Source organism: Micrasema longulum, unplaced genomic scaffold (genome assembly GCF_059751315.1).
Source record: "Micrasema longulum isolate JH-2025_06_02 unplaced genomic scaffold, ASM5975131v1 h1tg001331l, whole genome shotgun sequence".
In the NCBI taxonomy this organism is placed as follows: domain Eukaryota; kingdom Metazoa; phylum Arthropoda; class Insecta; order Trichoptera; family Brachycentridae; genus Micrasema; species Micrasema longulum.
The window spans coordinates 77,779-92,880 of NW_028278517.1; the positions used below are offsets into that span (position 1 = coordinate 77,779).

The 15,102-nt window shown below is 33.1% G+C and overlaps 1 protein-coding gene across 2 annotated transcripts in view; it reads left to right on the forward strand.

Moving 5' to 3' along the window:
* LOC148275854 (uncharacterized) overlaps nucleotides 1-15,102 on the forward strand; it is a 75,083-nt gene that overhangs the window by 6,605 nt on the left and 53,376 nt on the right. The window contains exon 2 of one of the 2 annotated variants that reach the window (XM_088235112.1): nucleotides 14,217-14,600. The exons of the other annotated variant lie outside the window; for it this stretch is intronic. Coding sequence (XP_088091238.1) covers nucleotides 14,539-14,600 — 62 coding nt within the window. The 5' untranslated portion in view covers nucleotides 14,217-14,538. The remainder of the gene's footprint in view (nucleotides 1-14,216; nucleotides 14,601-15,102) is intronic. 2 annotated transcript variants of the gene reach the window in all.

Here is a 15,102-nt window from a genome sequence, read left to right on the forward strand (position 1 = left end):
GAGTTTGACATTTTTGTTATTTAAACAGTATTATTATTATAATCTGTATAATTTTTTTATTCAAAGTATTTTTTTTACAAAAAACTATGAATCATAAAAAAATATATTGTTAACTAAAAGAATCTTTAAAACCGCGACTAATCTGTCACCAATCGAACCAAGGACATGAAATATGATAGGCAGGCGTGCCAGACTTCTCCACTCTATTTTCTTGTTCAGGATTTTAATTTGTAAGCAGCCTTTGAGTCCAAAACACACGTTTAGAGTCCTGGTTCTATTTCACACCCAGAACAGTAATATTTAGGCTACAATTATCTACATCAGATCTACACGATGTAGCAATATGCCGCCTCGAGGGATACAACTCGATTTACATAAATTAAATTATGCCTTATCTGTGTTAATTGATAAATCAAATGATCGAATCAGCATGCAGTGTGTAGGTAATAATGTGTGGGTATCTTATTAAAAAGGTTAGAAACTATAATTATTACTAAGTGCATTGTACGCCCTACGACAATTAACAACTAGATTTGACTCAGTACACTTTTTGAAATCAACAGTTGTATTTTTTAATTTATCCTTACATAATATATCTTCAGTTGAATTGGTACTAGCTACTACTACTAATACCATCACGCCATTTCCTCGTAGAGAGAATGGACCGCCACACACGTCTATCCTGGCATACATTTCTAGCTTCTTCGACATTCATACATGTTGTCATACATGCCCTTCGGTTCTGTCTGCTTTTGACATGACCAGACATAAGATTTTGATTTATCTGATCGTGCCACGTCTTCCTTGGTCGTCCTCGTCTCACGTTACCGTTCATTTTCACCATATATACTTGTTTTACCATTCTTTCGTCGTCCATTCGTTCTACGTGACCAAACCATCTCAGAGACCCTTTCTCATCTTATCAATTATACTTGACTCAGGTTTACACTCTCGCCTGATTTAATCATTCGTAACCCTGTCATACATTGATTTTCCACACATTTACTTTTTAATTTTAATTTTCAATATGAATCGTGTTCTGGTACCGTGATCCGAGGTCCGTGGTTTGAATCCCCCTCTTACCCAACTTAATTCCCATTTTCTGATAGTAAGTTATTTACAAATCGTTGAGAATTGCCTCAAAATTAAAAGATTTTGGGTAAATCGTAAATATTATGTATTATTTAGTACCTTATATGTGAAGGTACTTTTTGTGCTTTTTTCAAAGGCATCCAAAATAAAATACTCTTGTTGGATTGAATTCACATCCTGCGTGGAGATAATTATAAAATCCTCCAACCTATACTAATGGGCAAGATTGAGGGACAACGTGGACCTGGCAGAAAGCAAACGTCTCGGCTGCGCAACATAAGGACTGCCACTGGACAGGATGAGAAGTGTGGAAGAGTTGTTCCAGCAGCACAAGACAGAGAGGCCTTTTTGGAAGTGATTGCCAACATCAAGGGAAACCTGATGGGGCTCAAGAAGAAAAATAAATATTTTATTATGATGGATTTGTGTTCTGAACCAGGCGATAAAAATACTCATTTACTTCCAATATGCATCCTTAAATTACAAAAAGTTAGTGGCCTTTTGTAATAAACAAAACTTGTCGGCTATTCTGGAAAAGAAAGCGTCTTTAGCGGGGTTAACACATTTCTGCAATATTGTTTTGATATTGATCTTAATTCGCAACAATCCATTTAGCATCTTAAAGCAGAGTTCCATTGTTTTTAGTTCAGTTGCATGGCTTTTGGTTAACATATCGAGATATTATTGATAATTCATAAGTTTAACTTCATCAGACTTTTTTTTTAAAGAACGAATGTTATTTTTGGATCACGATTCTGATACTTACATTTTTTTTTTGATTTCGTGATTTGACACATTTTTGCATCACACACACACAGACACACCATCCATCTGTTTTGTCCTACTAAGTCTAAAAGTCGTAACTGAAGGCAAAAAAAAGTCTTTTTTAAAAATAGTTTCAATAGCCTCACATCTTTACTTAACCAACAAGTCATTTTTGCTTCTTACATGTGATCAGATCAGATCATCATCAGATCGGCAAAGCATAAAACAGAAATCAAATGCAAAATTTGAAAAAAAAGATATGCTGGAGGTTGGGCTTATCCTACGAACAATATACGTATAATGAGTAAGAAAATGGCTTAAATACATATTCTCTTCAAGACCGCCGAAATAAGTCCGACCTTCTAGTCCTATTTAAAAATTTCAACTCACTCATTGATGCTCCTGAACTACTGTGCTCAATAAAATTAAATATCCCAACTAGAAACCTCAGACAAAACTTACATTTTCATATCGATAACCATAGAACTATGGTTTTCATTCTCATATGCCCATAATTCTAAGGTCTGCCAACAAACATACCAGTCTTGATTTCTTTGATAACAAGTTGTCTTCTTTCATTAGATCACTGTATCAAAATCACTTATAAACACCTGTCTACCGCTTCCACTCCCATCAAGTCTACTAATATATATACCATTGTGTCTTTCTACTTTCTTTTATAATAACTTTTTATACAAATGTCTTGAAAAATGCCCATTGGCCGTATATATAAATAAATACATATGAGTTTTAGCCGTAGCGGGGCAGTATTTTGAATAAATTAATCCATGATCAGGTCCTTGAAGTATCGGGGTATTTGGTAGGAAGTAAGCGTTCCTTCATGTCCAGGTTTACCCGTTAGTCCCCCGAAGATGTGGCTTCTTTTATGATATAAAGCATCACAGCACCATCTGCACTGCACAACCTCACCTAGAAGCTTCAGAACGGTTTACTGTACATCTTTTACCAAAGCATCGAATAGTGTTCGCTATATCGCGGCCTTATAATATCCAAGATAGAAGTTAGGCAGCTGTATGCCTACCTCCCACACACCTGGAAATGTTTTGTTACCTGTCCAAAGGTGACTGGCTATTTTTTTAATCGACTCAATAAAAATGCCCGCAAATATTACAAGAGGAACATTATAAATTAGTACCAATAATATTTTTAACGAGTGTAATAAAACTTTCTTAGGACAGTTTAAATCAATTTATCATAATATAAAGTTCACAAAAGATTGAAAAAGTTATATAACATTCTAGAATGAAAAGTTTATACTAGTTGTTATTATGTAATTAAAGATTGAGACAAATCTGTACTAATTTTAAATGCTGAAAGTCACAGAGAGCGGTTTGAAATCGTAAAACTGTTTCAAATGTATCTCTCAAAGTAAAAACACAATTTATAGCTGTTTTTTTTTTGGTTTATGGGTTTTTAATGAGAGTATTTAAGAAAAAAACATTTAAAGTATGGACTATTAAATAACTACGGGACTTCAATGTTTTTTGTTCTAACCGCCCGGGCCGCGCCCCAATTCCTCCTCGGACTTTAGTATAAAAAGTAATGTAGAATATTGAATGAAAAACAATGTATTTATAAAACTTTCTTCACGCAAAACATTTTTTTTAAATAAAATAAATATTTGCGTTCGATTTACCCAAATATTTAATTTTGAGGGCCATTTTCAACGAGTTGTAAATAACTCACTATTAGAAAATGGAATCAAGTTGGGATAGAGTGGGATTTGAACCACAGACCTTTGGGCCGTGAGTCCGAGACACTAGCCACAAATAATTAATTAAAATATCAATTATTATGAAAATAACAGGTAATTGTAAATTTAATGACATGATATAAATGGAAATAAAACAGTAATTGAATGTCAACATTATGTGAAAAAAAGCAAAGTAAAATAATGAAATTAACGGCAAAAGACATGACATAATGGTTAAGTATGGTTGATTATGACAATAAGACTTAATCTTGTGCAAAATCCCTCGCTGCATCAGAGGTAGTTTGTGGAATTTATTTAGTATCCACTGGTTTAATACCAGTAAACCGTTGAATTTTGTCGAAAGCATGAGTATTATTACTGCACTACTGGTGTACTGGTGTTTTAGAACAAGCTATTTCAGTAGAGGTATACCAGAGGACTACAGTGTTTTTGGCATAATAGAACCTGAATATATTAACAAAAGGACATTGATAACTCAATTTTACAAAAAAACGCGACTTCCAGCCTTTTAGCTTGAAGGTACAGAAGTCGAAAAAATCAAGAAAAAAGTGCTGCGTTGGTTTGGACATGCAGAGCGAATGGACAGCGAAAGAACGGAAAAAAAATTGACAAAATATATATTTTACATTCCATTTTTTTGCACCACAACAGGCTAGGAGGCCCAATTACAGTGGTGAATTACAGCACAGAACACCCAGGCTTGAGAAAAATCACCTATATTTTTAGTGTTCTCGAGGGAATTGAACCCGTAACCTTCCGTTTGTGAGTCAAGCGTCTTGGCCACTACACCACAATTTTTTTTTTATACTATAGGTACTACAATATAATTTCCTTTTTATTTATGGATGTAGCCACCAGGGGCGAACCGTGTGTAGAAGCGATTATGCGCAGCTTACCAATATATTTACCTAACCATAATAATGTTTTATTGTAACTTTATTTACAGAAAAACCAATAAATAATTACCATTTATTTTAAATCATTTTCACCGTTTGTATTTTTATCCTAATATAAATATAAAATTTTAATAAAGCGCGCCCAGCGCCTGAGGTGAGCTAAGAAACTAGCCGATTATTCCAGCTTATTTTTTCCTACAAATAAGTATACTATATTTTGAATGTCTTAACCCCAGTGCGGGGTTTTTCTCTTAGATTAAACTTGCAGATTACACAAATTATTTGAAGATTCTTGATTTGGAAAACAGTATTTCAAACATTATTTCTTAAGGATTATTTTTCTTTGAGATGGTACTTTTGACATAAGATCATAATTACTTTAATGCGTCATATTGCAGAACATATAGCGCTCCACGCGACCGTTTTTAGCACTATTATTTACTAAAACAATTCGGCCAGTTGACATTTCAATTGAATACCTAATATCGGCTGAATTCATAGTGGTATATTTTATTGAATTTTTAAAGTAATGGATAATATATCTATATAATATAATATATCCTGAAAGTACATCGCTTGAGTTGATTTCATGGATGATAATTGTTGTATCACACAGAACCAAATGTCAAATATCATATCAGTTTTTATTATATATTACTTACATTATATTATGTACCTCCTATGTAGGTACGAATATATCTTTTTTTATATAGCTTACCTATAAATACAATCACCATTTGTCACTGGTAGTCACTCCACTGGCCCACAGGCACGTTCCGGAGTGTCAGTGTATTACATACTTTCACATCAATTACCAAGTCACATAAAAATATTAGAGCTGTAAAAATTCAAACGAAATATGAAAAAAAATAATTTAAAGATTTAAGTTATAACATTATAAAAATAGCATTGAAAACAAATTAAGACAAACACTTATTTACAAAATTGTTAATTGAATCGGCATTCACTTCGTTACACTTCATAATAAATGATTATGAAGAGAAATCTTTGTTATTCGTGTTAATTTTTTAAAAATTATTTTACAAGAACATTACTACAGTTTCGGGAGAGCACTCCTCCTATAATAGATATAAAACTAATATAGTAAACACAGAACGTTGTTCACGATGTCATAGAATTTAAACAAAAAATAAACAAATTAATCATTGAAACTTAAAGCAGGGTAAAATAATAAAAATTGTGTAACACTAATAGCAAAGTTTTATTTTCATAATAGTTTAGTTATTTATAAATACAGAAGTCTGATCAGATGAACAGAATAAAATATATAAATACCACTAGCGGACCCGACAGACGTTAACTTGCCTACTATTAGCTTGGAAAAATACTTTTCATTGATGAGTAGGTACCTAGGTACTTGTTTATGATTGAATTCCAAAACTAAAAATTGTTAAAATTCAAATATTGAATTTAAGGAGGTACCTAGGTACTTGTTTATGGTTAAATTCCAAAACATAATTTTTTTATTTTTTCAAATGTGGCATTCTTTTTACAAACGTCAAATTTCGGTATTCTCACCAACAGAGGGGTGTACTTATATAGGAATAAGATTTTTAATGTATTGAATTTAATATTGTTTTAGTATTACCGAAAATCCAGTAAAAAAAATAAATGGTTAGAAATTATAAAGAAAGAATCTGATTGAGGTCCACAAAAAACAAAAGTCGTAACATTCAAAATCAACAAAAAAAACAATATCTTTCCATTTTTTTTAAATACATTCTCCTCGAATGCAGCCCTGGTAGATCGATGAATAAAACATTTATGCTTATTACTTATTTTTTTAAGTATTAGATTGAAGATTTTCATATCTACGAACACGCACACAGCGCAAAGATCTATATTTCTGTGAAAACTGCACGTAAATCGGTTAAGCCGTTGAAGAATAGTTCAGTGACATCACTCGTACAGAGGAATTATATATATATATAAAGATTATACAAATATTTATGAAAACAATTTTGAATGACACTAAAAAATATAAAAATATTTTTAAAATTAATATTATTATTTGAAACTACTACTTAGGTTAAATGTAGGTATACATAAAATAACAAAATAATTTGTTCCTATTAATAAAATTAAGGCAAGAAAAAAAAAACGTTTATAAAGAAATTAAAACAATTTTAAACAATATTAAATGATAAAAAAAAAGTTACCTAGAACTATTAGGTACTAGCTTCTCCTAAAATGCAGAAGACCCGCCTTTTAGGTATTAAACCTCACATGACACAAATTACCAACGTCTTGGTGCTTGCATAAATATTTATAATTTATTTTTTCTTAAGGGTTGTGGCCGTTCAAATATGTAATGTAATATTTCGTTTAATTGTTTATCTTCTCTGTTATCTAAATTAAATACATATTGGCTTATGTTCGCCAAACCTGTAATTTTGTATCTGAAATGGCGTACTCCCACGCGCCTTGCGCTTTGGATCGAAGCACACACAATCCATAGTAAAGTTGGCACGTGGGCCGGTTTATGCTCATAACGGTTCTGTTTATTGTCGATACATCAATTTTAAGTATATTGTAATTGGCTGATGATGGCTATTCGAAATATTAAATTTACGGAGATCAATCAATTTACAAATTTCAGCGATCTAGTAGAGGCCTAGGTTTGTTTAGACAACTTATAATATAGCCAAAAGCACAAGTCTGAATATGTCGTTTTTGAATTGAGTATGCAATATCTTAATACACAATTCTTCTATACGTGTGATGTCACTGAACTCCGAACCGAACTCTTAACCGATTTACGTGCGGTTTTCAGCGAAATATAGATCTTTGCGCTGTGCGTGTTCGTAGATATTAAGCTTTTCAATCGAATCTGTAAAAAAAAAGTTAAAAGCCCGAATCTTTTTTTTATTGACCTACCAGGGTTGCATTCGACGAGAATACGTATTCAAAAAAATGGAACGATATTTTTTTTTGTGTTAAAAAAAGTTTGTTTTTTCATGTTTACATACAACATTCGCTTTTTATATGTGATTTCTTCCCATTTACTTCTTTTTACTTGATTTAAGTCTTTTCTTTTTACTGTCTCTATTCTGCAGGACTCATATTGACCATATTGAGTCGTCCAACACCGTTTTCTAAGAAAAGTGGCATGGTTGCTCGGATTACAAAAGGGGAAATTATTCCCATTTTGAAATAGTACAATCTCTTAATCTGTCTTCATTGGAGAGACGTAGAACTGAGATGGACCTTATATGCATTTTCAAAATACTTAATGCTTTAAGTGATGTCCCATCTCTGTTGCAATCAATTTCTTTTCATGTTCCGAACCATGTCACCAGAAGTCAAAATCTTCTATTTATAAAATCTTCTAACAGCAACTTTGGTTTGTATGCCCCAATGTCCATAATTTTATTTATTTATTTATTTTATTTTTTTGCACCACAACAGGCCAGGAGGCCCAATTACAGCGGTGAATTACATCACAGAACACCCAGGCTTGAGAAAAATCACATTTAATTTTTTGTGTTCTCATCGGGAATCGAACCCGGAACCTTCCGTCTGTGAGTCAAGCGTCTTGACCACTACACCACGGAGGCCGCCATAATGTGTAGATTAGTCAATTTATCACACGACTTAGAATTCTTCGAGATGGATCTTCCGGATTTTCGTAGATCTCTTCACGACTAAACAGTGTGGGATGAAGTTGGATTGGCATGGTTTAGCTCGAAGTCGTGGGACTTTCGTTTTTATGAATATATTGTAAACAATTATTGTTTTGCCCTTGTTTGTCTTTGCTAAATAGTTTTATGTTCTTTTTTTTAGGTTTCTTGCATTTATGTTTCTTCATGTAACTGTTGTAATTGGCTTAGGCCGTATATATATATATATATATAATAAATAAATAAATTTTAGGTTAAACTTAAATAATATAAACTGACAAACAATACATTTTTGAAACCCCCATTCATGAATAAAGTGCACCCTTGTTGGTGAGAAGAACTGAGCTTGACATTTGCAAAATAAAATCTAGTTTAAAAATGAATTATTCTACGTTTTGGAATTTAACCATAAACAAGTACCTAGGTACCTACTTAAATTCAATATTTGAATATTGATAATTTTTAGTTTTGGAATTCAATCATTAACAAGTACTTAGGTACGTACTTGTCAATGAAAAGTCTTTTTTCAAAGTGATAGCAGGCAAGTCAACGTTCGGCAGGCCAACGTCTGTCGGGTCCGCTAGTATTATACATATATTATCCACAACACACGCTGTATTCTACAGAAGAACAAATAACCTAATAGTTCCTTGGCCATGTGTTTCGTAGAAAACGTAACGCCTTAACTCTTAACTATATATTACAAAATGCGTTTGATAGTCTCCATAGACCTACACTCTGGAAAATACTAGAAGCATATGGGATGCCTAGAAAACTAATCGAACTTTTGAAAGTTCTTCGCTCAAGTAGCGAATGCCGAATCAGAATTAACGATATCTTAGATTGGTTTGAGGTCAGCACCGGATTTCGTCAAGGTTGCGTCCTTGCACCGTTCCTTTTTATAATCCTTCTGAGACTTCATTCTAAGGGAGTAAATTCTAATCGATCGAGGAGTATCCATCTCCTCCTCCCAAAAACTCTGCAACCTAGAGTATGCTGATGAAAAAATTAAGTCCATGGTCCATAGTATAGTAGAAACGAATAGTGGTTTGGCCGGATACCGGATATTCGGCAAGCCGTTAAGCCGGATAGCTAGATATCTATCACTACATACACACGGAGAAAAACCATTCCGAAAACCGAACCGAAGTACTTGGGTTGAGAATTGCAATCGTTAATTGAAGCCGTACATTACACGTTTGTTGTTAAACTAAAAACCAAACAAAAAATTTGGAACGCTTTTGTTTTATGCCTTCACTCAAGTGGTGAATGCCGAATCAAAATTAACAATGTTGTCACAGATTGGTTTGAGGTGACCACCGGAATTCACCAAGGTTGCGTCCTTGCACCAATACATATTATAATCCTTATTGACTTCATCCTATAGAAGTTTATTCCACTAGATCGAGGAATATCCATCTACCCCACCCAAAAACTCTGCGACCTAGAGTATGCCGATGATGCGGTTATAATTGACGATTCAGTCAGGGGTCTTCAGGTCACCGTAGATAACCTAAATAGGTACACCGCATGCATGAGTTTAAAAATCAATGTTGCAAAAACCCATGTACTGTGGAACGCTTCTTGCCTTGATGCTTGAAATCTCCCGGCTCTGTCCAACCCAGTGATTGAAAGGGTCGAGAGTTTAAGAGTTTAGAGAGTATAAGTTACAGAAAATGGTAGCTTTTCAAAATAAACTGGAGTGAGGTTAGAAGTAGCAAGCGCCACATTCAACAGCATGAAAGCTGTCTCGAGATCGGATATTTACTCTGTGAAAACCAAACGCTGCCTATATAACGCCTGCATAACACCTATTCTCCTCTTCGGATGCGAATCGTGGCACCTCACTAGGGCCCAAAACAGCAAAATTCTGAGTTTTGAGAATAGGTTTTTAAGAAGAATCTTGGGTGTGCGATGGTTTGACTTTGTGAGGAATGAAGTAATAAGAAAACGGACGCAGCAAACTCCGGTGACAACTGTTGCCAAGCGGAGGTAATACGGTTGGCTCGGTCATATACTACGGATGTCTCCTGAGAGCCTTAACCACGCTTGCCTACTTTACAAGGCATCAGGTTCTCGAAGACCTGAACGACCACTGCATACTGTTCGTCGGCATTTTGTGTCAGAACTTCGGGACGAGAACCTGACATAGGAGGACGCAAATAAGATGGCAGTTGATAGAGATGAATGAAGGCTCTTTGTGGATATCATATGCTCCAACTAGGGAGCGGACAAGGAATGATCATGATTGTTTTCTGCAATAGAGATAAAACTAGTGTAGATTTTACACACGCAAGTTTTATGCTTTAAAAACAATTGATAATTGTGTTCTTACTTATGATTAAGTACACCTTTATTTAAATTTCCATAAAGTTGATAAATAATTGACAGTATCATATCTCAAAACATGACTTTTGCAATAAACTGCTTATGACGGCAGTATACAGTTTCCTCTATTTTTTATTTGGTGTCGTCAACTAACTCAAGTGTTGAATAAATGTAATGATGACGTTTAATAAAATAAATATAGTATGCTTAATAATTTTCCTGTATTTAAAAGAATATTCCATCGTTTTGGTAACTACGCCTGTACATGTATATGTAACCCGATGACCCTAGGTATAAATTAATTCCTAAATTAACATAACGCGCGTCAGAGCTCAATCAGGTCAATCCAAACGCGTAATTAAAGCACTTTAATACGGTCGTGTGACGCGTGCCATTAAACAAACTTCAAATAATGTGTATAAAATGGATATTTCAAAATTAAATCAAACAAAATACACCCTCGTTACTCTTTTTTGGGACAGAAACTAAAGGCAAGAAAAAAAAGGTATTGTAATATCCCCAACTGGAGTTATTTACAACTCGTCGAAAATGGTCATCAAAATTGAAACATTTGGATAAATTATAAGAAAGCCAATATTTCTTTTAAAAAAAACACCAATAAAACTTAAGTAATATAACGAATTAAGTAATACATTGAAATAATCGCAAATATAATAAACAACAGATGCGTAGATCAACAATATTTTGAGTTTGTCTAAATTTTTGTAGACAAGGACTGTATTCAACTCCCTGGGTTTATATTTACATATTACAACAGAGATGAAGGACATTTAAGAGAACGTAATATAGAAGTCTAGGCATCTATCTACAGGGCTTATGACCTGTCAATGGCTGGTTTAAGTGGCCACTTTACACACTGTGTAACATTCACCATTCAGCCCACATTTGAACACCTAGATTCCTTCAATTCTTTCATCTGTTGATGTTTGTGAAGTTAAAGAGCTGAAACCTTTATTTGTGCGGGTGAGATTCATCTAATTGAATTATTTCACCTACATACTAGGCAACGCCTGAAAATATTATTTTTTCAATTTCTATACTTCTTCATGGACCAGGTAATTTATCAACAATATTTTGAGTTTGTCTAAATTTTTGTAGACAAGGACTGGTTTCAATTCCTTCGGGAGCTGTTTATATTTATTTATGTTTATATTTATATATAGGCAGAATGGTGAATGTTACACAGTGTGTAAAGTGGCCACTTAAACCAGCCATTGACAGGTCATAAGCCCTGTAGATGCCTAGACTTCCATATTACCTTCTCTTAAATGTTCTTCATCTCTGTTGTAATATGTTAAGATGCGTAGATTTTCACGGTCGCTGTAATTCATTTGTATATTTTCTTACTTTACAAACACAGGACATCTTTTCGTCTTCAACCCAAAGATTTGGCATGAACCTAGAAATTACTGTACACGAATAATAAAAGAGGCAATTGAAATACGCAAACACCCAAATAACATAAACAAAGACGACGCCGATGGGCTGAACTTAAACTGAACATGGGTCCCGGCACTACAAACTTAAAAAATGACACGGAATATGCCTATTGCCGACTGCGACACGGTACAAAATACTGGTACATAATCACATGTTTTTGATATTGTAGCTGAAACGTCGGAATGAATCTATAACAGATTGATATTGGTAATAATACAACGATTTAAACGAGCACTAAATAAATAGTCCGGATCTTGTCTCGATGTCCCTTATGTTTGTCAATGCTTCTTTCTTTTTTTTTTTTTAATGTTTTAAACTATTCTTATATTGTAATATTTAAACCTTATAAATTGTATACATGGACAGTGTCCGTTAATAAATAAATAAATAAATAATAAATTATCAATATTTACATATTTATAGAAAATTATATCAGAGGAAAAACAAAAAAAATATATTTATTTCATATGTTTACTTGAATAGGGAATTGATAAGTAATAATTTAAATCGTATTAGTAATAGATCCGATAGTGTACTGTCAGTTCCAGGATGCAGAACTAAGTTCGCACAGAGGCACTCCTTACATGTTGGTCCAAGATCCTTCAATCTTCTAACCAAGGAAAAAACATTAAATCATTGGTACAGTTTAAAGCAGGTTTGAGGTCTTGGATTAGCATGGAAGGAGCAGATACACATTCTTAAAAAAATAAATAAAATTAAAAATAAATGCATACTGCAAATAAATAACTAACTAACTAACTAACCATCACGCCATTTCCCCGGAGGGGTAGGCAGAGAGGATAGAACGCCACAACACTCTGTCCTGGCACACTTCCTTTGCTTCCTTCACACTCATACATCTTCTCATGCACGCACGTCGATTATTCCGACTTTTCACATGACCACTTTCAAGAATTTTTTCTTTCAAGAAATATTTTCGTTATTTCAGCATAATATGTTAATTTGTTTTTTCATTTATTTTTCTTTTCCTTTCTTTTCTTTTCATGGTTATGTCATACCATATAATTTTTTAAAATAATTTTAAAAAGGAATGGCCCACGCTCAGACGCTGTAGTCTTTGTGGGCATTTTTTCCAATTCATATTATAGCTTAATTTAAAGATGTATTTTTATAAAGTGTATTTTTATCATTCTATTTCTATGTAAATAATATATGTATGGAAAAATAAACAAAAATAAAAAAACACTTGACATAAAACTTCGCCTTCCACATACCGCTATAAAAATTAGATTGATAATTATCAGGGCCCAAATTACAATTGGATGCTAACGGTTAACTTAAATTGTCGATAAAGAAAGTTTTTATTTATTTAACAATATTTTGAGTTTGTCCAAATTTTTGTAGAAAAGAACTGAATTCAACCCCACTGGGAGTTATTAATATGGTAAAACTCTAACCATCTGGATTAATGATTGCCAGATTTGACTGTTTTCGAAATAATACAACGAATTGGAATCACGTCAAAAACTTATGTTTTGCAAACATGTCAAGCAAAGTTGATTGTACAATTAAATTTAATGTAAAAACATCTCCTTTTTTCATTTCCCGATAATGATTTGGCAATCTGGATAACCGGAGTTCAGATATACGAGTTCTGCTGTATATTACATCAGAAATGAAGAACGTTTTATGGAAAGGGAAAGGGAAAGGCTCTTTATAGACCCAGGCTCGTAGAGCGAGAACTATTCACGGAGACCCGTCACAATAGATCTTCGAGAACTATTCATGGAGACCCGTCACAATAGATCTTTATTGTAGGTCACAGGAGCTTGAATAGCACTGACCCCCACCTCTGAAAAATTAGAACGGGTCACAAGCTCTGTATATGCCTAGACTTCCATATTCCCTTTTATAAAATGTTTTTTATCTTTTTTGTAATATATTGATTATATTAAAATATTTTACATTATTTATTAACCTTTTTGTGCATAATATAAATCTGTGATTGTATTAACAATTTTATGGTATATTTTATTAACACTGCAAAAATAAGGAAGTGTCATTAATATTACAATATTTTGTATTTTACAATTTTTACTATTGATAACGCCATTTTCGTAACATAATACCCCAAGGAATATTTATTATATTTTTTTATAAAAATGTTTTTAAAATTATTTTGTTATTATTTTCTAGTTTGTAACAGTCGGCAATAGCCGACTCTTTCCCGCTAGTTTGTTCATAAATATTTTATAGCACGTAACAGTCGGCAATAGCTGACTATTTCCAGCCAATTTGTTCATATCATAAATATTGAAAAAATATCTTTTGTTTCAGGTTTGGACAACAAAATAACAGCGCAAAACTTTAACATTATTTCAAAACCGGAAAAGTGGTGCTTAGTTATAATGTCCGTAATTAATTGCTTGATTTGAATGAAATCAAACAGTGGAATTCAGTGCTATTAAGTGCCTTTAAGTGGTGTGACTTTAAATAATTGATATTGACTATTTTTTTTAATTTTATAACTTTAATTTTATCCTGTTCGCAATTCTCAAACAAACTTGAAGTGAAAAGGGCGGTCGGTTTTAAAAACCAGAACAAGTGTGGTTGGACAATCGAATGCTGATAACTGGTTGGTTGTACAAAACCGAATACCATGGCATCGGATAATGAAGATAATTGCAACGACGAAATATCGAATCCTTTTATCAATTACGCGTAAGTACTTTTAAAATATTTATTCTAAAAGATAGCGTAGCATTTGTTTCAAAGTGCCATAAACATTTAAGGATTTGTCGATGTTTATTTTTCATACCAAGTTTAGTAAAACAAAGTATGAGAAATAGACCCAATTGTAGGGATCTCTAAAGCGATCACTTTAAACGTTAAAAAAAATAGTACAAAAAATCTTTATATATATATATAATTCCTCTGTACGTGTGATGTCACCGTACTCCAACTAAACGGCTTAACCAATTTACGTGCGGTTTTCAGAGAAATATAGATCTTTGTGCTGCGCGTGTTCGTAGATAAGTAAAATCTTTAATCTAATATGTAAAAAAAAGTTAGGAGCATAAATGTTTTATTCATCGATCTACCAGGGTTGCATTCGAGGAGAATTCATTCGCAAAAAAATGGAAAGATGTTGTTTTTTTGTGTATAAAAAAAGTTTGTTTTTGAATGTTTACTAACAGCACTTATTTTTTGTGGATCTCAATCA